At 41.3% G+C, this 26,436-nt stretch overlaps 1 protein-coding gene and 1 pseudogene across 2 annotated transcripts; one reads left to right on the top strand and one right to left on the bottom strand.

Moving 5' to 3' along the window:
• The first annotated feature begins 587 nt into the window (after positions 1-587).
• LOC102508006 (BOLA class I histocompatibility antigen, alpha chain BL3-7) lies at positions 588-17,737 on the top strand. Of its 2 annotated transcripts, XM_014565099.2 has the most exons (6): positions 595-812; positions 5,881-6,177; positions 8,064-8,339; positions 9,151-9,426; positions 9,544-9,648; positions 17,560-17,737. In XM_014565099.2, the coding sequence occupies exons 1-6, from the start codon at positions 752-754 to the stop codon at positions 17,601-17,603; spliced, it is 1,059 nt and encodes a 352-aa protein (XP_014420585.2). In that variant the 5' UTR covers positions 595-751; the 3' UTR covers positions 17,604-17,737. The 2 variants fall into 2 exon arrangements, with proteins under 2 accessions (XP_032319382.1, XP_014420585.2); XM_032463491.1 differs by lacking the exons at positions 9,544-9,648; positions 17,560-17,737 and adding an exon at positions 11,446-13,601 and having other exon boundaries at positions 588-812.
• Positions 17,738-20,933: 3,196 nt separating this feature from the next.
• On the bottom strand, positions 20,934-21,867 carry LOC102507739 (annotated as a pseudogene).
• Positions 21,868-26,436: the final 4,569 nt, after the last annotated feature.

Raw genomic sequence — 26,436 nt, 5'->3', positions numbered from 1 at the left:
TACCCTCCCCCGACTCTGCTGTACTTCAAATTGGACATTTTATTTTCTCCCCAGTTTTTCAGATAAAATTGACATATAACATTATATTAAAGGTGTACAGCAGTAGTGATTTGATATATGTATATTCTGTGCAGTGATTACCAATATGACTGATTAATTGGACATTTTAATCAGTGGAAGGCAGTGCATTCCATAAAACTTGGGAGTTGGAGGGGAAAAAAAATCACCCCAAATCAGAACATTAAACCTCCTTATTTTTGTGTATTTATGCCGGTTTTCCTCCTAAATACGAAATGTTTTGTTTTGGTTTTTAACTTCTCTGTGGTTTTCCATGTTACAGATTAACATTGTTCGCATTTGGGTAAGGAAGAAACCAGGCCTCCTAAACTGAGAGACCCACCCAGGATCATAAGCCGAGTAAGGGGGTAGGTCCTTCTGGACCAGACCGGGGCCACTGGCTGGCTTGGTGTGGCACTGGCTGTGCGGCAGCCGGAGCGTTATCTAATTCTAATTCACCGGAAACCAACTCCAGTGGGCCTTTTCCAAACAGCGTTTATGGAGCGTTTATCTCCGACACACAGATGGTGCTCTAGTTCCCCGCCCCAACGCTTTTCTGCTCGGTCTTTCGGTTTCTTCTAAGGCCCCTCCTCTCTTCTGTAAAGAGCAGAAGTGGAGCTGGCTCTCCTGGTTCTGGGTCCCCGGTCCCGGTTGTGCCCGGGGGTCCCGGGGCCAATCGGTAACAGCCGACGGCATGCTGTGGGCCCTTGCTCTCTTGTACCTCTTCCTGAGCCTCCTGCCGGAGACCCGCGCCCGTGAGTGGGGAACTGGGGGCGGCGGGCGGCGAGGAGTTGCAGGGGAAACCCAAACCGACAGAGAAGACTCCAAAATGGAACTTCAGAGCGCATCTAAGCTCAAGGGGTGGCTTTCCAGAATCTTGGTGCAGGCTTACTATTGCGCAGACTCCGTCAAAGAAGGACATATAGTGCGAACAAAAAGAAAGCCTGCAGATCTCCGACCGAGGTCGGAAGTCTTGAGTTCCTGTCCTCCTGCTGTGCTCAAACTAGATGTTTTGTAAAAGCCACTTAGAAAAGAGAGGCTTGTTGAATACATAGAAGGGCAAAGCCATAGCCAGATCAAAAGTCTGGGGTCGATGGTTTCCAAGGTTTTAAATCATCTTTCTTTACAGTTTAAAGTGTGTATTTATTTATAAAATATATAGATGTTCCACTGTACCAATACATTATGCACATTATAAAATATTTACAAAGACAGAAATCCAAAAAGATGAGATAAAATAAGATATTTTAAACACTGTTTTTTATTTATTAAAAATATAAAAATATTTTTGCCCTTACAAAATTAAATATAATATTCAATTGAGAGCAATGTGACCGATTATGCTTAATTATTTTTGAAAATTATTCTTTAACAGTTTGTGATATAGTCATTTGTTGGTCTGGTTCTTTTTGTCCCTAATTCAAAAATTTTTTTTAAACTGAAGTACAGTCAATTACAATGTGTCAATCTCTGGTGTACAGCACAGTGTCCCAGTAATGCATATACATACATATATTCATTTTCACATTTTTTTCATTAAAGATAATTACAAGATATCGAACATAGTTCCCTGTGCTATACAGAAGAAACCTTTTTTAAAGTCTTTTTTTATATATAGTGAGTAACATTTGTAAATCTCAAACTCCCAAATTTATCCCCTCCCACCCCCTTTCCCCATAAGATTGTTTACTAAGTCTGCGAGTCTGTTTCTGTTTTGTAGATGAGTTAATAGGGTGCTTTTTTTTTTTTTTTTTAGATTCCGCACATGAGTTATATCATATGGTATTTTTTCTTCCTCTTTCTGGCTTACTTCACTTAGAATGATGGTCTCTAAGTCCATCCATGTTGCTGCAAAGGCATTATTTTATTCTTTTTATGGCAGAGTAGTATTCCATTGTATAAATATACCACAACCTCTTTATCCAGTGTTAGTCTCTTTCTAAATTTAAGTTCATTTTGATCCTTGGTTAATGACAGTTAGAGCTGAAAAAGATAACACGTCCACACAGTCATCTTACATTCAGATGGAAGAAGTGCTTCACTGATATACTTGTTAAAATATGACTCATCCAAAAAGAAAATCATGTTAGAAGCAGTTAGTAAAACTGGAAGTCACAGTAAAAAAAAAAAAAAAAAAAAAAAGACTCATTGGGGAAAATCCCATCCGTTAACTATGAAAAGTTTCCCCCAATTCCCAGCTTCTATTTTTACATTTTCCCTTATGCAGACTGATGGCAACCATTGTCCCCAGCCTCGAGATCTCCTAGCACAGTTGGACAGCAGCTGTTGTTGAGTCTAGAGGTGCAGCAAGAAAGCCAGATGGGAGGCCAGGCTCATGGCTTTAATTGCTGAGCAAAATGTTTCCTGATAACTAATAAAACAAAGTCTTGACATTCATATCTGGCAGCATGAATGTGCTGCTGGTTTTCCCCGAGAAGTGAGGATGATACACAGATCACACTACACCTTTTTTTTTTTTTTAAAGTCTCACCTATTTATGAGCAAGAGAGAAAAAGAGATGGGTTCTAATTAAAGCCTCAGTTTTCTGACTTCTAACATGGAGTTTAAATATCTACTTCATACAGTTATTAAAAGAATTAAAATAAAACAAGGAAATAAAAGACTATAGAGGAAATGCTCCAACACAAAGATAATTTTCAGGAAACAGAATTAATTTCTCTGCAAACCTAACTGGTCTGGTGAGGATGGTTAATGGGAGTTTGATGTGAACATTTCCATATTTGTACATTTTCTGTCTGCCTGAATGGATTAAGTTGCCCAGGATATGAAAGCCTTAGAGAGAATAGAGAAGAAGGAAGTTTGTATTTAGCATCTTTCTTTTGCTCTTGTTTTTTTTCTCCCTCACCACAGTCATTCCCTGGAATTCAGTGTCTCTAAAGATCTAACGGCCTTGCTCCCAGCATAGCCCCTTTTCAAGTGCAGCACCATGGTTGGGGTGGGCAGAGAACAGACGGAGGGACCCCTGGTTTGCATATCCACTGCCTGGGTTCTCAGGAGGGACTTCTTGACTTGACTCAGCGGTTTAGATCTGGTGTGGTCAAAGTCACAGTTCACAGTGAGAGGGACTTGTTTATCAAATGAGGATCCCACGTCAAGGGTAGAAGTGGAGAGGGTCTTCTTAAAAAAGAAAAGCAATGCTGTTACTAGCATGTAAGTGATATGAATAAGTAATTTACAGAAGAATAAATTCAGTTGGCCAATAAACATGAAATTATATTGTCTCTCTATAACAGAAATAAATTAAAACTATATTTCAGGGGAGAAGGTACTAGTGGTAGAGTGCAGGCTTAGCATGCATGAGGTTCTGGGTTCTATCCCCAGTACCTCCATTAAAAAAACCCCCAAAACCTATATATATTTCAACTGCCATTTGCAGCAACATGGATGGACCTAGAAAATATTATGCTTAGTGAAATAAGACAGACAGAGAAGACAAATGCTATATGACATCACTTAATGTGGAATCTAAAAAAATAACACAAATGAGTGTATATACAAGACAGAAACAGACTCACAGACATAGAAATAAAATTTGAGATTACCAAATAGGAGAGGGAAGCGGGGAAGGACAAATAAGGAGTATGAGATTAACAGATACTAACTACTATATATAAAGTAGATTAGCGGCAAGAATTTACTGTATAGCATAGGGAATTATAGCTATTGTCTTGTAATAACCTGTTACGGAATATAATCTGCAAAAATAGTGAATCACTGTGCTGTACACCTGAAACTAACACAATATTGTGAAGCAACTGTACCTAAAAAAAAAAAATCACACTTTAATTCTGAAGAAAAGGCCCTCCCAAATTTTTGTTGACTTTTAAAATAATCTATTGAGTGAAATTTACTTACTAAATAATCTATTGAGTGAAGCCCAAACAAACAAACAAAAAACTGGATATATTTCAGTCTCTCCTGTTGATGTGGGTATGAGCTGATGACGTTTTTGTGAAGCACTTTGGTACTACCTGTTTTTATTTATTTATTTATTTATTTATTAAAAAATTTTTTTTATTGAGTTATAGTCATTTTACAATGTTTTGTCTGGTACTACCTGTTAATATTCAAACTATTCATAATCTTTGGTTCAACATTTCCACTTAAATTAGAAATTCCTAGAACACTTTCCCTAGTATACAGAGAAATAAGTACAAGAATACTTTTGAGGCATTATGTATATCAGTGAATTATTGGGAAAAAAGTACTGAAATAGTTAAATGAAATAAGCTATGTACCTACAGTGAAATACCACACTTGTCATTAAAAAAAAAATGTCTACCTATATGGCCATGAAAATATATCCACATGGTAAATAAAAAATAAAAGTTATAGAACAATCTGAATTGGAAGAAACATTTATTTCAAACATCCCTTCCATCCATCTTTACTAATGTATGAATGGGGGGGAAAAAGGGGAAATATAGAACAAATAGTTAACAATGGTTCTCTCTTGGATATTATAATGGGACATTTGTGTTGTCTATATTTTATATCTGCTAGACATGCATTTATATTCCTAGTACCTTTCTAAGGTACATGGATTGTACACTTCTCTCTTATATACATATTGTGTGTATATATATATAATATATGTACTATATAATTATATATTTGTGCTAAGTACTTGTAATGGTCAATCTTTTTTATTTCCTCTCAAGGGCTTTTACCTTTTTTTTTTTTTTTTTTTTTTTTACTGAATTATAGTCAGTTTGCAATGTTGCATCAATTTCTGTTATGCAGCATAATGTTTCAATCATACATATACATACATATACTCCTTTTCATATTCATTTTCATTATAGGTTACTACAAGATATTGAACATAGTTCCCTGTGATATACAGTAGAAACTTTTTTAACCTATTTTATATATAGTAGTTATTATCTGCAAATCTTGAACTCCCAATTTATCCCTTCTCACCCCCTTTCCCCTCCAGTAGCCATAAATTTGTTTTCTATGTGAGTCTGTTTCTGTTTTGTAAATAAGTTCAGTTGTGTCTTTTTTTTTTTTTTTTAGGTGCCAGATATAAGTGTTATCATATGGTGTTTTTCTCTTTCTGGTTTACTTCACTTAGAATAACTATCTTCAGGTCCATCCATGTTGCTGAAAATGGCATTGTTTTCTTTTATATGGCTGAGTAGTATTCCATTGTATAAATATACCACTACTTCTCTATCCAGTTGTGATAGTCAATCTTATGTGTCAGCTAGGCTAGGTGATGGCATCTAGATAGTTGGTCAAACACCAGTTTAGATTTTGCTATGAAGTTATTTTTTAATTGAGATTAACATTTAAATCAGTAGACTTTGAATAAAGTGGATTACCCTAGATGATAATGTGGGTGGACCTTGTCTAATCAGTTGAAGGCCTTAAGAGGAAGACTGAGGTCTCCTGAGGAAGAGGGAACTCTGCCTCCAGACTACCTTTGGGCACAGCTGCAACACTGAATCTTCCCCTAGATTTTAGACTTGCCAGCCCTCAAGAATTACATGAGCTAAAACCTCTTACTCTGTATATATGTAAATATATATGCATATATATTTATATGTATGTACATATATATTTATGTATTTATACATATGTGTCTGTATAGATACTTATTTCTTCAAATTCTCTCAGTGCGTACTCTGTGTGGGATTTGAATTCACTTATGAGATAGGTTGTAATTGTCCTTTCACTGTTTGATGTTGTGTGCCTTGTGTCTCCTATTGGACACACACACACATACTCATTCTTTAGATCCTCACTCAATAAATACTGGAACTTGCTCTGATCCACTGTCTCTTGTTCTTACCTCAGGATCACACTCTCTGCAGTATTTCTACTCGGCTATGTCTGAGCCAGTTCTAGGAAAACCTGCATTTACTGCTTTGGGCTTTGTGGACGACCAGCCCTTCATTCGCTATGACAGTAAGGAAATGAAGGCAAAATCTTGTGTTCAGTGGTTGACGGAAGAGCCAAGTTACTTTGATGATGAGACTAAGATCTTCAACAGTCGGATGAAGATTTTCCACTTAAATCTGAGGAATTTGCAGCAATATTACAACAAAACCATGGAGGATGGTCTGAACACAGCACTCCCACAAAAGCAAGCAGGTAGGTGCCTGGGAGAAGCAGGGGGAAGCAGTGCTCAGCACTTCACCCCAAGCCTCAGGGGTGAAAGACCCTCTTGACAAGAATTCCCATGGGTCAGGCTGCAGCAGGAGAATGTGTACAAGTTATCACTGGAGAAGGAAAGCTGGCTAGTCTGGTCACAATGGTGTAGAGTCTGTTTGATATTAATTGATAATTAATACACAGATTAATTAAGTAGATTTACTAGGTCATGGATATATGCTTAGTATATGTCTTTTGGGTGCTGGAGGTGGGCAACCAGAAACATATAACCTGGTGTTTGTCTTCAAAGAGCTTACAATTAATATGGGAAGGTACTCATATGTCTGTGAAAACTTTACTGACCCTTTGATGCATACCCAGCGATGTCAAAGACAAGAACCTCCTTAAATACCAAGTGAGAAGCAGAGAAATGGTTGACTGCGGTTTCTAGGCAAGACACCCCAGTGGTCAGAGTTTCATGAATGAGGTGGAACTTTATATAGACCCTGATGGAGGCGTCTGCCTTAGGTCTACAAAGAAAATAAAAGGTGTTGTAAGTGGTAGGAAATTAGGGTGCAGCAAGGTATGGGGTGGGATTCAGCAGAGTGAGTTCAGGGGATAGACTGAAGTTTAATCATTTCTAGGTAATGGCTCTTGAGAGTTTAGCCCTGTTGAAACAAGCCTGTAAAGGGCCTTGAAGGCCAAAATCAGTGAGAGGTACAGTTGAAGCTGAACACTGAGGTTGCTCAGCTTTTGCCCGTTGATCTTTCTAGGAGCATGATTTTGACAAGGGTTTGCTGGATAGTATGTTACAGGCACCGATGTAGTCCCTGCCTTCTAAGGGCTCACAGCATAAGAGAGTGATGATACACAATTAAGTTTGGTAGAGTATGTAAGTATCGGACTAGGAGCTTGAGCTGGGAGACTGTGGGAACCAAGGGGAGGGTGTGATGAATCCAGGCTGGAGTGATCTCCGGGTTAGTCATATTTGACTTTGAAATTCATATGAGAAATTTTTCAGAAGTTTGAGCTTGTTGATGTTATTTGCATCCTCTAGTACCTCATGGTTTATTAGTCTGTCGGGCTGCCATAACAAAACACCAGACACTGCATGGTTTAAGTAACAGAAGTTTCTTTTCTGACAGTTCTAGAGGCTGGTAAGTCCAAGATTAAGGTTCAGCAGGGTCACTTTCTGGTGAGGGCTCCCTTCCTGGCTTGCAGTCAGCCACATTCTCGTTTTCCTTGGTAAGTGCACATGGAGTAAGTGAGATCTCCCTTTCTCCCTAATCCCTGTTGGATTGGGGCTCCACTCTCGTGACCTCATTTAACCTTAATTACCTCCTAAAATCTCCAAATATAGTTACATTGAAGATTAGGGCTTCAACATCTGAATATTGGAGGGATAGAATTCAGCCCATAGCACTCAGGGAAAACTGCACTCAGCACTTTGTGCCCTCTTGCGTTAATGCTGTGTAGTGTGATTCTGTTTTCAGGAACTTGCACTTAGAATCTGAGACTCTGAGCACAGAAGAGACCTGTAAGTTCATAATCTAAGCCTCCATTTACTCAAGATAAATGTAGATCTGTGGAGGTTGAATAACTGGCCCAAATTACACAGTTCATGGCAAAGCCCAAATCTGTAAGTCCCCATCCAAGGCTCTTTTAATACTTAGAACTAACCATAGACCATTCCCCACTGCAGAGCTGATAGCAAGTTAAAGACATCGGTATCAGGACAAAGCTAGTTTGTCTACAGAATGTGAATGTCCTCTAAGGAGAAGAGAAAAAATGGGAAGTGTTAGTGGAGGGAGCTGGAACCATGGATGGGAGAGGCCTTGGAGGCCCGCTCTGCCTAACTGACACTGTTTGATCCTTGGTGTGAGCAGGTCCCCACACCCTCCAGTTCGCCTACGGCTGTGAGCTCCATGAGGACGGCAGGACCACAGGGCACTGGCAGTATGGCTATGATGGTGACGACTACTTGAGCCTGGATACGGACTCTCTGCAATACACCGCAGCCACATTCATTGCTCAATACACCAAACAAAAATGGGAGGCCAGTGGGAACTTCATAGAGAGAGACAAGAACTACTTGGAGAAGGAGTGTGTCCTGTGGCTGAGGAGATACTTGAAATTTGGAGGGGAGAGCTTGAACCGCACTGGTAATGACCTCCCGCAGCCCACCCACTCAGCCCTCCCCCATCCCCAGCTTGGGCCGATTCTCTCTTCAGAGTGTGGGTGAGGGGGCCTACCCCAGAACTGACCTAGCACAACGGGGTAACATATTTATGTGGGATGGGCGGGGCCAATGCGCTGATGGTGACATCCCTATAAGCCAGAGGTATGGATTTGGGAGCTTCCCATCTTGAGTCTCCCGGGCAGTGCCATCAGACCCACCCATTCTTTTTTTCTTTTTTTAAAGAGACTTTTATTTGTTTTGTTGTTGTTTGGTTGGTTGGGATTTTTTGGGGGGAGGGCGAGTAATTAGATTTATTTATTTATTTTAAATAGAGGTACTGGGGATTAAACCCAGGACCTTGTTCATGCTAAACACACATTCTACCCCTGATCTATACCCACCCTCCACCCATTCTTATTAGGTTAGGAAACTGCTCTCAGGAAGGCATAGAGCTACTTCATAGAATCTTGGCGATTTTTTACACTTTTGGCACTTTCTTACTAGATACACTCCTGCGTGTGTCTAGAAACACTGACCAGTGGCTTGATAAAAGGGTGGAGCATGTTTGAAGAGGCTCTTATTTTGAAGAAGAATGTTAGACTGAGTTCCCACACCCCTGTCTGGAACCTGGCTTGGCTTAGCTTAGTGTGGGTCCCTCTACCCTTGATAGGAGACAGTTCCTGCCTCCTCCTGGTTAGCAGTCAGACCATCAGGGGATATGGGTGTCTTGGTCTTTGGAGTTGATGCCCCTCAGCAAGCCCTTGTCTGAGCCCTCCCTGCTTTGTCTACCACAGAGCCTCCCAGGACACACATGACCCACCACCCCATCTCTGACCGTGAGGCCACCCTGAGGTGCTGGGCCCTGGGCTTCTACCCTGCGGAGATCTCACTGACCTGGCAGCGTGATGGGGAGGACCAGGCCCAGGACACGGAGCTCGTGGAGACCAGGCCTGCGGGGGACGGGACCTTCCAGAAGTGGGCGGCCTTGGTGGTGCCTCCTGGAGAGGAGCAGAGATACACATGCCATGTGCAGCATGAGGGACTTCAGGAGCCCCTCAGCCTGAGATGGGGTGAGGGGGAAAACGGGGGTGGAGCTTCTTCTCAGGTAAAGCAGAAGCCCTTCTGGAGACCTTCAGCAAGGCCAGGACCCAAGCCTGAGGTCAGGGCTCCTTCCCTTCTCTTTGCAGAGCCACCTCCTCAGCCCATCATGGGCATCATTTTTGGCCTGGTTCTCTTCGTGGTCACTGGAGCTGTGGTGGCGGGAGTTGTGATCCGGAGGAAGAGGTGCTCAGGTAGGGAAGGTGGGGGGGATCTGAGTTTTCTTGTCTCACTTAGTGGGGTTTCAAGCCCAGGTAGAAATTTGCCTGCCTTGTTACTGGGAAGCACCACCTAGTGCATATGCTTACAAGTCTGGGGCCTTTTGCTTGCACTTATTCTTTGTAAGGCACATGTGAAAATGCAATATCAACACAGTGGATCTGATGATGGGGATGTGATCTTCAGCAGTCAAAGGTCAGGGAAAGTCACTAATGAGGACAGACCTCCAGGGGGTGGTTGGTCCAGTCCCTGCACACCTGCATTCTTCATGTTTCTGGATCCTGCCCTGGGTTTGCAGTCACAGTTCTGGAGACTTCCCTGGGGTCCAAGACTAGGGGGTTTCTTTACGGCCTCATGACCTGCTTTCTCCCTGGCTTCTTAAAGGAGGCTATCTTTCCATAAGAAAAAGAAAGATCTACGCTCAGGCTGTAAGTATGGAACAGGAGTGGAGGCAGAGGGTGAGCCCTGAAATCCTTGGGATAGTGCAGATGGGAGCCTCTGGGGAAGCTCACCCACCCAGTGAGTCCGTCTTTAGCCACATCCCCTCTGGGCTCTGGCCAGGTCCTGTTTTTTTCTCCCCCAGGCAGTGACAGTGCTCTGGGCTCTGATGGTCTCTCACTGATCCTAAAAGTGAGACCCTAAATGGCCCAAAGTGGGAGAGAGGTCAAGGCAGAGGGGACAGACTATGTTATGGCGATTCTTTGAGTAGGACATTTTGAGCACATGACGGGCTGTTTAGAATTGACCCCTTGCTGTGATTGACCTGAATTTGTCCATGATTATTTTATTTCACAGTCAGAAAGAATGGTTTGTGTGGGACTGAATGATGCAAGATTTGTTCATGCCCCACCTCCCTCCTTTGTGACTTCAGATCTCCAACTTCTCTTTCTGCAACTGGTATCTAAGTGTCTGTGTTCCCATTAGCATAATGTGAGGAGGTGGGGAGACCACCCATCCCTGCCCCCAAAGACCCCTCGCCACTCTGACCTGTGTTCTCATCCCTGATCCACTTTCCTGTTCCAGCAGAGGCAGAGCAGGGCCATCTCCATCCCTGTCTTAACCTCTTGTTGCACTGAATTGTAGCTTCTTACTCCTTACTGAAAATAGGAATCTAGATGTGAATTTGATTTTTGTAATTCTTGCCATGAGGTGGGGTTGGTGGGTTAATTAAAGGAGAGGAAGATTCTTAAATTTTGCAAGAAATGAATGGAAGCCGTGAGAACCTTATTGCTGGAAGATCAGATGTTCACTTGTGGCTGTAACTTTATCAGCCTTGGTGAAAGGGAGCCCATACTGTTAGACCTATGCCTCTCTACAACCGTGGATGGTCCTTTCATAGCTTGTCATGCAAGCACTGGGGTGGCCAAGGACAGAGGCTGACTAATGCCTACTGGCTGTCATCCTGTGCACTTGATTGGTTAGTGTCTCTTGCATAGTGGATACTTTTTGATGGGCATTACCATGTGATAACAATTATCCTAACACTTTGTGTCTACCACACGCCTCTTCCCAGATATTCTTGTCCCTATCTTCCAATCTTGCTCCTTCCAGGTCCCTCCCAGGCCCCTCCCAGTTAAGCCACTGTCACTGCCTGAGTTTGTGCATATTCTTACCTCAGGCTACTTTTGTCTCTACAAGAAGTGGTTGAGTGGGAGCACCACCTGACATTCTGACCATTGGAAGGAAGGTCCCTCAGCACTGTCTCTGATCATCCCTGAGTGGGGCTACGGTGCAGCACAACAATGGTCCATTTTTGGCTCATACCAACATAGAGCTACCAGATTTGTGAACCAAGCTCAGGTTTTCCCCTCTTATGTCAGCTGGTCATAGGAACTCCCCATTAGGTCATATGTGGGAATTGAGGAAAAGATAAAGGCAGGACAGTGGTAGATGACATGAGGATCTGAGTCATTTGTTTATGCAACTAAATTGAGTTAATACCTATTAGGAGGGGAGGGTGTAGCTCAGTGGTAGAGTGCATGCTTAGCATGCACGGGGTCCTGGGTTCAAACCCTAGTACCCCCACTAAAAATAAATAAATAAATAAACCTAAGTACTTCCTTCCGATGGAAAAAAAAAGAAAAGATACCTTTTAGGTATTCAGTAGTCTTATACCATTTACCAGAAACTGTATAAATCTGCTCTATTAAATATATCACATTCAGCATATCTACTGCAATTAGGCTAATTTGAGTTAAATTTCTGGTAGTACACTATTGCCTACCGTGATTCATCCAATTTTTGCAAGAACCAGACTGGCAAATTAACTCAATATGTTGAGACCACCCTCCACCCCTGCATTCTTTATGTAGTTGAAGTGATATTAATTGCTTTCATTACCCTTGATGTTTTTTTTAAATTAATTAATTAATTTTTAAATTGTTATTTACTTTGGGAGGGGAGAGGTAATTCATTTTTTAAAAATTTTATTTTATTGGAGTTACTGGGGATTGAACTCAGGACCTTGTGCATGCTAAGCATGCACTCTACCACTGACCTATATCCGCCCCCCCACCCAATATTGTTTTAACTTTCTACCCTGTCTGAGGTTAGAAGGCTATTTCATGGGCTTCCACTTGGCCTATTTTACTACTGACTTTTACTCCCCAGGTCAGAGAAATAATGTGAGGATTCTGGTTAAACACATCCATTCCAATTACATATTTGGAAACTGAGGAAATGATCACTAAGTGCATGTGTGGACCCAGGGAACCCACTGAGATATGGGTGGACCTGAGATAGGACACAAATTATTTCCTGGTTCCCATGTCTCTCCTCTGATGGGAGTCCATGATGGTGCTTTGGTCTCCCAATAATTAGTATCTAATTGGACCCTGTGTCTAACAGATCTAGCAAAGATCTGGGTATTTTCTTCCTTCAGTGTATGAATAAGTGGCCATTGATTCCTTCCTTTGGGGGATTACTACTTACACACTTGCCATGGTGTTGCGGGAAACTTCAACAGGGAACATAGATGCTCCTTTAATTAATGGATCCTGGGTCTAAAGTCTGGCTCAGGTCTGGAAACTGGTCAAGGAATCAGAAGTTTCTAGTGGAGCCATTAATCTCAGTTCTTCATCTATCAGTTAAAATGTTAAGCAACACTCTTGTAGGCTGCCCATCTATCTTGCCCCTACGAGTACAATGGCCTATTACCTATTTCCATAAATTCCTTGCAATCAGAACTGTCTGGCTTAAATTCTTACATTGCTGGCTATTTTGGCAATTCTGTACACTTTGCTTCTACCTTGCTGTCACCTGTCCTCTGGCTTTCTGGGATCCTAATATCCCCATTGATGCTCAGGAGCCAGGTTCTGGAATCTCCTCGAGTCAGCCCTAGCTTACCAAGGACAGACACAATGAGGTTGATATGGCACTTACTTGCTCATTCCTTATTGCCTGATAAACAGAGTATCCCTTGGCTTCTTCCAAAATAGTCACCTTGTGTGTTTTCCGGTTTTTAGAGTAGATTCAGACTGGCATGCCCACTTCTCTGAGCCTTTTGATCTCTTTATGATCACCATGGCAGTTCTGGCATCTTTACTTCATTAAATGTGAGCCATCACTTTTGTTAGAACAGTTTATTGAGATATAACTCACATATAATATTCAACCATTTAAACTCAATGTTTTTTAAATTACATTCACAGAGCTGTGCAATAATCACCATATCAATTTTAGAACATTCTCATCACTCCAGAAACATTTTTGGGGAACATTTCCACCACCACATATCCATTATTTCTAAGCAGTCACCCCCATTTCCCTCCAACATTCCCTGAGTCCTGGACAACCACTACTTTCTGTCTGTATAGATTTACTTATTATGGACCCTTCAAATAAATGGAATAATACAGTGTATGGTCTTTTGTGATTGATTGCTTTCACGTAGCAAAATATTTTAAAATAAAAGTTCATTCCCATTATAGCATGAATCTGTACTTCCTTCCTTTCCATGGCCGAATAATATCACCTGTTCATGGACATTTGGGTCATTTCTATTTTTTGGCTATTATAGGTAATCTTGCTTGAACATATGTTACACATCTAATAATACATAATCTAATATGAAGTAATAATGATTACTTCATATAATTTTGGAAAGTTTCTATTTTAATGTCTTCAAGGTCACTGATCTTGTCTTCTGCACTATCAAATCTACCATTACACATCCAACACAATCTACTGATCTACCAATACACATGTAGTACAGTTTTTCTTAGACATTTTCATCTTTAGAAGTTTGTGGTCTTTTATTTCATGTCTCTTAGATAAAAATTTTTGAACATAAGGAATACATTTATGGTAACTTTTAATGTCATTGCTAATTCTGACATTTGTGTGTGTCAGTTCTGGGTTAGATTGATTGCTTTTCTCTTTCTTACAAGTTGTATTATCTTGTATACCTGGTTATTTTTAATTTGATGCCAGAGATTATGATTTTACCCGGTTAGAAGGCAGATACATTTGCATTCCATAATTTTTTTTCAGTTTTTATTTCTAGGACAAATGAAGTTACTGAAAAACAGACTGATCTTTCTGGGCCTTACTTTTAATATTTGCTAGGTAAAACTGAAAAGTATTTAGTCCAGGGATAATTATTCCCAAAAACAGACAAAAGATCTTTCTGAATATTCTATCCAATGCCCAGAAAATTATGAAGCTTTCCAGACTGGCTGGGAACGGGGACTATTCCTAGTCCTGTGGAACACTATGTACTGTCTCTGTTATACTTCTGGATTGTTCTTCCCCCTGTCCTTGGGTAGTTTCCCTACGTGCATGCACTGATGAGCTAAAGACTTGAGGGGAACTCTCTGCAGACTTGCAGTGCTTTTTCTGTTCTGCATTCCTCTCCATGAGCCTTCATTTTGCACATTCTGGCAGGCCTGGCCTCCACAATTCACGGCTCTGTCCCCTTAACTCAGTGAGATGACGGGGCCATTAGAGCTCCCTCTTCCCCTCACCGTGTCCTGGAAACGCTCTTCAGGAAGGAAGCTGGACAATTGCAGGCCTCACTGCTTTTGTTTCCCTTCTTTTAGAAGTCACAATTCTTGTGGTGCCTGATGTCCAAGGTCTGAACACCGTGGTTTCATATATTTATCTGAATTTGTGGCTGTTTAAGTCAGGAGAGTAAATCTGATCCTCGCTACTCCATCACGGCATTTTCAGGCTCGTCACTTTTCTGTTTATGCAAAATAGTCCAGGTTGTCTTATTTTCTATGTTTCATATCTACACTGTTGAAGTTTTAGGAGCCTCTTTGTACTACCTACTGTTTCTTGTGGTTCTCAGTCATATTGTCTCTTGCTCACTTGTATTTACACATCTCTTGCTCCAAGCTGCTCCTTTAACATGTGCAATTATTTTTGTAAATTCTTTGACACATAGGTTAAATGTCAAACAAATAAATTAGCAACAAATGTGAACAAAAATGAGAATGTGGAATAAGAAATGGAATAAAAATTAAAATCTACCAGCTTGGCAAAGATGAAAGTGATTAATGAGGATCTTGCCAGTACAGGGAAAATATACTGGTTATAAAGCTTGATAGGATTGAAAACTGGAATCAAAATTTCTTTTTTCCTCTCTTCTTACCAACTTTATTAATTTGTGTTTACTCTTACAATATTATAGGGTTACAAAGTAAACAGTAAAGAGAATATTTAATTTAATAATTGAATATTAGATTCCCTAGACATGGTCTAAATATTAATGAATCTGAAAGATTATATAAGATTATTTTTAAGTGTGCTAAGCACAAAGCTGACTTTTTAAAAAATTTTATTTTTATTGAAGTGTAGTTGACTTACAATGTTAGTTTCAGGTGTATAGCAAAGTGATTCAGTTATACACAGACATACATATTATATATATATATATTTTTCAGATTCTTTTCCATTATAGCTTGTTACAAGAAATTGAATACAGTTCCTTGAGCTATACAGTAGGTCCTTGTTGTTTATCTATTTTATATGTGGTAGTGTGTATCTGTTAATCCCAAACTCCTAATTTATCCATCCGTCTGCCTTTCCTCTTTGGTGACTATAGTTTGCTTTTTATGTACAAAGCTGACATTCTTAACCACTCAAAGGAAGGTGTCTAAAGTCCAGAGTCTTTTGTTCATCACTATCCTGAGGTATAGAAATTTTAGGAAAAATAATAGGATTAATGACTATATTAAATTTTAATAAACAGGCTTTCTTTCAGCTTTGAAATAAAGCTAAGTAGTATAAAATTTCTAAAGGGCACTTTTGCAAATCATCTCAACAATTTAAATGTGTGCTTATATTTTGATGCAGAAATAACTAAATCCTTAAAGAATTTATACTAAGATAATCACACATGTTCTGAAAAATACGTGTTCAAGGATGTTTCCTGAATTGTGATTTATATAAGCAAGGTAGTGTAACTTATCTAAATGCTGTTATCAATATAATGATGGTATCTGTGAATAGAGGAACACTTAATATGTCTGGCATATATCTGGAGAAAACTCTAATTTGAAAAGATACATGCACCCCAATGTTCATAGCAGCACTATTTACCATAGCTAAGATACGGAAGCAACCTAAATGTCCATCAACAGATGACTGAATAAAGAAGTTGTAGTATATGTATACAACAGACTACTATTCAGCTATAAGAATAATGCTTTATGCCTCAAAATGGATGGACTTGGAGATTGTAATACTAAGTGAAGTAAGCCAGAAAAAGAAACAAAAATACCATGTGATGTCACTTATATGTGGAATCTAAAAAAAGAAAAAAAGAAGACACTAATGAACTTATCTACAAAACAGAAACAGACTCACATAGAAAACAAACTTCTGGTTACCAGAGGGGAAAGGGAAGGAGGGATAAATTGGGTGTTTGGGATTTGCAGATACTAACTACTATATATAAAATAGATGAACAACAAGGTCCTACTGTATAGCACAGGGAACTATATTCAATACCTTGTAATTGCCTATAGTGAAAAATAATATGAAAAGGAGTATGTATGTGTATATATATATGTGTGGTATTCGCTGTATACCAGAAACAAATACAACATTGTAAATCAACTATACTTCAATTAAAAAAATACACAAAGAATTCCCAAAACTCAATGACAATAAAACACCCATTAAAAACGGGCAAAAGACCTTAGCAGACACCTTACAAAGAAAATATGCAGATGCGGCAAACAAGCATATGAAAAGAAGCTCCACAACTTAAGTCGTCAGGGAAACGTGAATTAAAACAATGAGATACCACTAAACACTTAATTAGAATGGCCAAAATTCAGAAAACTGACAACACCAAATGCTGGTGAGGATGTGGACCACAGGAATTCTTACTCATTGCTGGTGGGAATGCAAAATGGTATAGCTTCTTTGGAAGACATTTTGGTGGTTTGTTACAAAACCTGCCATACGATCCAGCAATTGCCCTCCTTGGTACTTCGCCAAAGGAGTTGAAAACCCAGATCCACACAAAAGCCTACACACAGATGTTTATAGCAGCTTTATTAAAAACTGCCAGAACCTGGAAGCAATCAAGATGTCCTTCAGTAGGTGAATAAATAGACTGTGGTATATTAGACAATGGGATACTTTCAGCGCTAAAAAGAAATGAGCTATGAAGCCTTGAAAAGACATGGAGGAAACTTAAATGCTTATTATTAAGTAAAAGAAATCGATCTGAAAAGGCTACGTCCTGTACGATTCTAACTATATGACATTCTGGAAAAGGCAAAACTATGGAGACTGTAGAGTTCAGTTTTTGCCAGAGGTTAGGGAGAGGGGAGGAATGAATAGGAGGAGCACAGAGGATTTTTAGGGCGGTAAAGAAAAGCTGTATAGTATAATGATGGATACGTGTATTATACATTTGTTCAAACCCATAGAATGTACACCACCAAGAGGTAAACAAGCTAACTTTGGACTTTGAGTGATTATTGTGAATGAAAAATACTGCAAACCATATCAGTAAACAAAGAATGCTGGAGCCATCAAGTCATCAGCTGCTGCCACCAACCCCTGAGTGGAGACAAGCCTGCAGCCCGGCCTCTGCAGCCACCCACAGTGGAGCACTCTGGGGGACTCAGAACAAGAAAGGACAGGATACTGGCCCTAGATAGCTAGTTGCTTGTCAAAGGAATGATTTCAATGAGCCCAAATGTTTGCTCCCTCCCATACATAGAAAAGTGCTAAATTATTTAACTTGAGCTGTCTGGTTTTCTTCAGTCAACAAGTAATTTTTGATGTTCCAACTACCTGGTTTTTGTTGTAAAACTCTTATATATCCTGGCTTCTCCCTACCTCTTCGGGGCAGTTTCTCAGAGTGATCTGAGAGGCTGTCATCCTGGCTTGAGTCCTCCCGCCAAATAAAACATAACTCTCAATTTTTAGGTTGTGCATTTATTTCAGTCGACATTATGATGTGTCAGTGTAAGTTTACCCATTATAACAAATGTACCACTCTGTGGGGGATGTTGATAAATGGGGCGGTTATGCATGTAGGAGGGGGACAGGGGGTAAATGGAAATCTCTGTGTCTTCCTCTCAATCTCAATTTTGTTGTGAAGCTAATACTGCTCTAAAAAAAAGCCTTAAAAAAACACTGGTCCTAGAATAGAGGATCAGAATACGAGTTTTAACACGATTTGGACATGATCTGTCAGGTATAAAGGATCCTAATACGAGTTTAAAGGATTTTAATGTAACTTAGTTTTGAAAGCATTTTTTGATGCACACACAAGAAAATTAAAATGATGCTGAAGGCAACACACACACACAGACACAAACACACACACACGTCACATCTCCCCAACTGCTATCCCCCAGTCGCCTAGGTTATTTACCCAGAAACCAGTTATTCTCTTCCCTGAAAAATACTAGTCTTTTTAGTAAAATACAAATCTATGCTTATATTTAGTCATTGGTGTATGTTGTTTTATCAGTAAAAGAGCTCAGGCCACAGACTTGGAGAAAATATTTGCAATATCTGATAGAAGACTTGCATCTGGAATATACAAAGAACCCTTAAAACTCAACAATAAGAAAATGGATAATTTAAAAATGTGCAGAATCTATGAAAACGAATATATGTATGTATATGCAAGACTGAGACATTATGCTGTACACCAGAAATTGACACACCATAATTGACTGTACGTCAATTAAAAAATGTGCAAAATATGAACAGATAATTCACTAAAGACACTAAACAGATGGTGCATGAAAAAGCATATAGAAAGATACTCAATATCATATGTAATTAGGGAAATACAAATAAAAAGCAATATACCATTACACATCTATTTGAATAATTAAAATAAAAACTGGTAATACCAAGTACTGGTGAGGATGTGAAGCAACAGGAACTATAGGTCTGTTAGGGCTGCTGTAAGAATAGAGCACCAACTGGGTAGTTTGTAAACAGGAAGTTACTGCTCATAGTTCTGGAGGCTGGACATCCAAGATCACTGCACCAGCAAGGCTGGGTAAGGACTTTCTTCCTGGCTCATGGCTGGTACTTCCTGGCTATGTGCTCACACAATGCAAAGGGCTTGGGATCTCTCTGAAACCTCTTTTTAAAGGCACTATGATATTGTGATTCACAATAAGAAATATTTATTTGGTCTTCCTTCCTTTTCCTGCCACAGAGTTACTAAAACCTTTGGAATTTCCTAAGTGATGAAAGCGATAAAAGTATCTTTCGTTATGTTAATGAGGTGACTTTTGGAAAGCCCCAGCTACCCTAAGGATGAGGGCTGGTCACAGGAGGAACCTACCATGAGATTAGGGGGTTTTTACTTTCAGTCCCACCTCCATGACTTCCGTGGAGGGGAGAGGGGCTGGAGGTAGATAACTGCTAATGGCCAATGGCTGAATCAATGATGCCTATGTAATGAAGCCTCCATAAAACCCCAAAAGGATGGGGTTTGGAGCTTTCAGGCTGGTGAACACATGGAGGTGCTGGGAGAGTGGTGTCTTTTCCCATATACTTCAACCTATGCATCTCTTCCATCTGGATGCTCACCTGTATCCTTTATCATACTCTTATAATAAACTGGGAAACAGTAAGCAAACTGTTTTCCTGTGTTCTGTGAGTCACTCTAGCAAATTAATCTGGAGGGCATCCTGGGAACCACTGATTTATAGCCGATCAATCTGAAGCATAAGTGACAACCTTGATTTGTGATTGGCACCTGAAGTAGGGGGGATATTCTTGTGAGACTAAACCCTTAACCTGTGGGATCTGATGTGATCTCCAGGTAGAGACAGTAGATAGTGTCAGAAGTGAATAGAACTGTAGGCCCCTCGGCTGGTGTCAGAGAAGTGCTTGGCAGTGTGGAAAAAACCCACACCTTAGGAACTGGGAACAGGATTGCCGGCACCCATCCCACTTATTAGGTCCCCACTCTCAAGACTTAAGTACTTCCCGAAGGCCCCATCTCCTAATACCATCACATTGGGCATTAGGATTTCAACATACGAATTCTGAGGGAACACAAACATTCAGATCAGGGCAGAAACACTCATTCCTTGTTGGCAGGAGTGCAAAAGAGCACAGCCACTACAGAAGATAATGTTTCTGACTTTTGAGTGTCAAACAGAATGTGGACATTTGAAAACCATCACAGTTGATTTTCTAGACACTAATTATCCGCATTCCTCCCACATGCAAAATAAACTCCCTCCCATCCCAGTCTCATTCTATTACAGAATCAGGGTAAAATCCAGAATCTCATCTAAATCAGGGCCAGGTCTGGCTGAGGCTCCTGGCGTGCATTTATGTAAGTGAAGCCCTTCAAGTACAGTTCCTCCTGGACTGAAGGCCTGTGAAGTACAGAGACGAATTATCTGTCTCCACAGGCGGGACAGGCACAGGATAATCTTCATACACATTTAAAAAGGGAGAAATGGGAGGCACAAAGAGTCACTGCTCTATAGCAATGTTCAAATATAGCCAGGCAAATTGAAATTGTCATCTTTTTCCATCTCTCAACCCCAACTTCCACCCCAGACCCTGTACCCTCTTCGACATTTCAACTATCTTGGTAAGAGGCGCCTCTGCTAGAACAGGGGAGTCCATCAGGGAGGAGATACTAGTCAGTGCGAGGAGGAGTCCGTGGGGGGCAGGGGTGGGCAAGTCTCCCCACCTCCTCACATTATGCTAATAGGGCAAGACAATTTCAGACGCTCTTTGCAGAAGAGGAGTCAGGGAATCTGAAGTCACAATGTTGGACGGGGGGAGGTTGTAAACAAATCTTGCATCACCGTACATCCTCTGGTAGGTGTGAGACCCTGACCCCGCCCCGCCCCACACAGTGATTAAACCTAAACTGAAAATGAAACCGGGTCAAAGTCCCGCCGGCTCTTCCCGGGTCGAGGGCCGGGCGGGCCCCGCAATGTCGGGGTGACCTTCGAACCCGGAGACTCGGGGGACCCCGGCCCGTCCCTGGGGAGGGGGGTCGTGAGCTGGACCCGGGCCCGCGTCGCTCACCGGCCTCGCTGTGGTTGTAGCAGCCTCGCAGGGTGTTCAGGCTCACGGAAAAATGTGTGCGTTCTCCTTGCTTCTCCGTGTCTCCCGATCCCAATACGCCGGCCCCTCCTGCTACACCCACCGCGCCCGCGGCTCCATCCTCGGATTCGGGGCGTCACTATCGAACCGCACGAACTGCGTGTCATCCACGTAGCCGACTTCCACGTACCAGGGCTCCCCGAGGCCAGGCCGGGACACCCCCGTTTCGAAATACCTCATGGAGTGGGAACCTGGGGGCGAGGTGGGGGTGAAGCCCTGCCCGACCCTCCTCCGGGCGCGGGTCCCAGGATCTGATGTTGAAGGGGCTACAGGGGGGCTTGGATGAAGGGGCTCGCTAGACGGAAAAGTGGTGGCAGTTCGAAAAAGAGCCAGGACCTCGGGGTGGGAGAGAGGAGAGGGCGGGCGGGAGGTGGGGTGACGGGTCTGGGCAGGGGGCGGAGACGTCGCACTTTCTCCGGGGGGTCCTGCGCTTGCTACCCCGGGGCGGGCCCCTCGCTCCTCTCCCACAGAAGCCGTTCCCTCCCGACCCCGCACTCACCCGCCCAGGTCTCGGTCAGGGCCAGGGCCCCCGAGAGCTGCAGGAGGAGGGCTCGGGACCCCCAGATCCGCATCAGAGTCTTCGAGAAGCAGAGTGAGGACTGGTCCATGCGGACTTTATAACCGGGAACCGATTGGCTTTTGTAGAAACCCGACACCAAATGGAGTGAGGACTGGGACCGCGTCACGAGTGTCCAGGCTGGAAGGCCCGGGGAGAAGGGGAACCCCCAGCACCGAGCGTTCTCGCCCCAGACCTCGCCCTCGGTGAGACCCCCGAGAGCCACTCCGTCCCGGGAACCTGGGACTTTGCCCTGATCCCTCCCCTTCTGCACCGAGAGCTCTTCGTCACCAAGTCTCACTGAGTCCTGGCCCAGGGGCTAATTCAGTGATTTTCAAAGTTTTTGGTCAGAATATCTATATAGTCTTCCAAATTAGGAACACCTCAAGGATATTATCTATCGATATTTTCCATACTAGGAGTAATACTGTTAAATTAAAAAAATTGTAATAACCTTTAATGGAAAAAAAAACATGAAAACGAATATATGCATGTATATGCAAGACTGGGACATCGTGCTGTACACGAGATTGACACATTGTAATTGACAGCACTTCAATTATTAAAAAATTAATTTAGGTAAATATTAATAGCCCCTTCCCTTTAATACAAAATATAACAATTTCCCAGAATAAACGTGATAGTGAGAAGGTGGAGCTTTTTACATTTTTACATTTTTGCAGGTCTCTTTCTCGTCTGTCTCATTAGAAGGCCACTGGATTTTCAAGTTTGCTTCTGCGTTTAATCCCTTATTTTGATTGCAGTCTATAAAGAGGCTCACACATATGTAGGAGTAGTATTTTTAATAACCTCAGATAATTGTGGAATGTTCCTCTTTGATACAAAACTAAAACTACACAAGTTGTAGTTTCTCAAAAGTTATTTGCAAAGTGGGCCTGAAACAATATAATTGTATATTTCCTATTCTGTTACATTAAAATCCATAGGCCTGTCTTGCACACTGAATGTCTCTTGTACTGATGAACGATATTTTTTAGCCTATACATTGTTTCACTGAGTTATATAGATCTTCCAGTGTCTATGTATTTAATCAAAATTATCAAAAAATCATCATATATGATCATATTACCACAGATGCCAACAGAGTAGTTAACCTAATGGGAAGCTGAAAGCTTACGCGATGAATCACAAGTTTTCCAAAATTCTAGGTGGCAGTTGCAACTCTCAGTTTATTTTCCTGAAGGAAGAAAATCTTTCTCACTTCCTTTTTGAGAAAGTGTATGACAGCTGACCAAGTGTAAATAATTATAGTTTCTCTGTCATTCATTCTTTTTTTTTTTTTTTACTGATATATTTATTTATTTAGTTTCATGTTTCATTTCTAATTTTTTGTGGGGGTAGGCAATTAGGTTTTATTTATGGGACTTGAACCTAGGACTTCCTGAATGCTAAGCACGCATCCTACCACTGAGCTATAACCACCCCCCAACTCATCCTTTCAAGTAAAAATAGTATTTCAGGAAAAAGGAGGCTAGCTCAGCTCACACGCATTATTTTCCCTGGGACATAGGACTTCAGAATGTGGCAGAAGTGTTGTTTTATGTGTGCTTCCCACGTCATCATATAAGGTATTTTTAAAATGTGAATTTAATGATGATGATTTAGGACAGATAGTTTTTAATGCTTCAAGAAGGACATTTAAAAACAAACCTGTTTTTTTTTTCTGCAAGTAAGTTGTGGTGGAAAATAATTACTATTGCAGTTTGCTGCCAGAAGTCTTCATTATTACTAAACTTTACCTCAATGCAAATGTCAACATAGAGTAAAGGCAAATAATGTGTCAGTGATGCTATGAAAATAGTTTTGAACTGACGGATCCTGTGAAAGGGTCTCAGTGACTTCAAGGGTTTCACAGACCACACTTTGAGAACTGCTGTTCTGAATAAACCAAGGAGAGTCTCCCAGCCGGTCCCCACTTTTGCCTCTTGTTCATGTCCCAGAATCCCTCTCTCTGAGCTGGAAACTCCCTGCCTCCCCAGACTTAGCTGAAAGCTCTGCCCCTGGGCTCCCTTAGAAGAAAACCCACTCCCTGGAAAAGAATAACAGAGAGAGTCCTCAGTCTGGGAAGGGAGATGGAGGGACAGGTAACACCACTATGGAACTGGAAACAGTCTGGGCCTGAAGGCACCAGACCCACTCATAACCTATTTTGGGTTTGTTATACACCAGCTTAATATGTATTCATATCCCAGACAGAAATCTGCAATAGTTTCTCAGAGAAATAACATTGGCCCTTTCATCTCACGTGGGTCTAATGCATCTGATGTGAGGCCCACAAAGCATGGGGAGCAGTCCTGTCCAACAGAACGTTCCGTGATGGAGAAATTGATCTATATCTGTGCTCTCCACTGTGGTAGCCACTAGCTACATGTGGCACCTCAGAAATCACTATTGTGCTGAGCACCTTTAATTTCATTTATTTTATTTAAATAACCATATGCTGATAGTCTAGCATATGGGATGGTGCATATCCAGAATGCTCTTAAAATTGTCTGTTCCCCAAGAAGATACTTTGTGACTCATTGGTTGATAAATATTAAAAAAGTCAGTGAAAGGCATGGGTTTGTCTATGTGGGTCTTAGATGTATCCTTAAAACACAACATGCCCAAGAAAGTTTAATTAATATGTATTTTAACAATTACAGTGTATAGACATTAACCAAACCATGGTTTATCACTATCAGGTCATAAGTGTTCAAAAATGCCCATCACTGGAACTAATCCTTATCTATGTTACATTGGAACTCTGGATGTTTTCATTAACCTGATAAACATGGGCAGGCATGTAAGTCTTTCAATTAGCCCAGGAGAAAGTATTTATTGGCCACAATATATGTCAAATGCCTTGCAGGTCCTGTACATACTTGTAAATTATAAAGCAGAAGATGTACACCTTAGAATTCAACCACCTTAGAAATCTTGACCTACTGTTCCTCCTATGTTTTACTCCCAAATTCAGTGAATTCTGTTTCCCTTCACCCTTGGACCCTTCTCTCCTCACCATCCCCTCCTAGATGAAAAGCTACGTGAATTTTTACAATTGTGGAACAAATAATTCACTAAGCATAATCCTAAAGATGAAAAACCATGAAGAAATACACAAATCCTCTCTGTGTCAACCACACACTTACAAAGATTTAAAACACACGCTCATATTCAACTCAAAGACATAAAAAATTTGACAGACAAAAGGTGTGACGTGCCTCAGTGTTCTTCAGCCAAAGACCACCTGGAGCACATCTGTGGGCAAGCAGGTTGGATTTATTACTGGGAGCAGCGAGGGAGATCACACAGCATCAGGCCCACGGTGTCTGAGTGTGAGTGTTAGCCAGAACGTACATACGGCTTTGGTTGGGTGATTCTGAGGAGGGATTTGGAAGCAGGGGCTCATTCTAGATTGAATGTTGTTAGGAAGTGAGGGAAAATTCTATGACTGGGCACCTGAGTAAATCTTACCGGGAGGGAGGGCAACTAGAGCGAGGATACAGCTGTAACTAGACAGAAGCAGTGGTCGCTGTATGACCACAGGGAGAGGTTTGGTACATTGTGAGGGTCACAGTGCCACCTTGTTTGGTCTGTACAGAATGATGTCATGGTCTTGTCTTGTCTCCCTGTGTCATGGTCTCAGGTGTCCTTGTGTGATGTCAATGTTCCAAATTGTTTTCTAATATTCTTTAGTTATTTTTCATTTGGGATATAGTTACTTTAAAATATTGAATTCAGAAGGACAAAGCAGACTCCGACCACAGGAATTGGTCTCACACTTACACGGGCCTCAGTGTTGTGAGAAGCGGAGCTGGGGCTCCACAGTTGGTCGTGTTAATGTCTCAACAATTTCAATATGCTTACATTTTGACACAGAAACTTCTCTTTTAGAAATTTATCCTAAGAAGATGATTAGACATGTTCTCAAAAATACACATTCAAGGATGTATCTTGAATTGTGGTTTATAGAAGTAAAGAGTGGAAATAATCTAAATGCTACAATCACTGTAATGATGGTCACTATGAACAGAGGAGAACTAACTATGTCTCAGGCAGTCATTCCATGTGATTTACATACAGGGTCAATTTATACCTCAAAGCAGACCCATGAGGGGCCCAATGTGTGATCCTTTTGTGCAGACAGGGAAAGGGAGCCTCAGAGAGGTTAAGGAGCATCTATTTCGAGGCCACCTTGCATCAGGATCTGGAGACACTGGAGGAGAGCAACAGTTAGGCGCCTGCTGATGGGAGATGGGCTCTGCTGTGCGGGAGAGGGACAGAAATGACCAAGACAGATGCACAGCACGACTGCACTAAGTGCCGTGAGGAAGAGCTCATGATGCCATGAGAGCAGATAACAGAAGTCCTGACAGGTCCCCTGCCGCTGATATCAGTAATGTCTGAAAGATGGAAAAGATAAATGGAATGTGAAATAAAACCAGAATTCTATATAATTATATACAATCATAGAATGAAAAAGAGCTCTTGGGAATTAAAAATGTCATAGAATGAATACTTGAATAGATGAAGTGGAAGATTAGAGTCATACTGTCAGTAAGTAGTTGGAAAAATAATGACAAGGAGGAGACAAGACCTATTAGAATACTAATCTGTCAATCAAGGGATTTTAACA

Source organism: Camelus ferus, chromosome 20, assembly GCF_009834535.1.
Source record: "Camelus ferus isolate YT-003-E chromosome 20, BCGSAC_Cfer_1.0, whole genome shotgun sequence".
In the NCBI taxonomy this organism is placed as follows: domain Eukaryota; kingdom Metazoa; phylum Chordata; class Mammalia; order Artiodactyla; family Camelidae; genus Camelus; species Camelus ferus.
The sequence above is the reverse complement of the archived record's forward strand: the minus strand, read 5'-3'. Positions and strand labels throughout refer to the sequence as shown.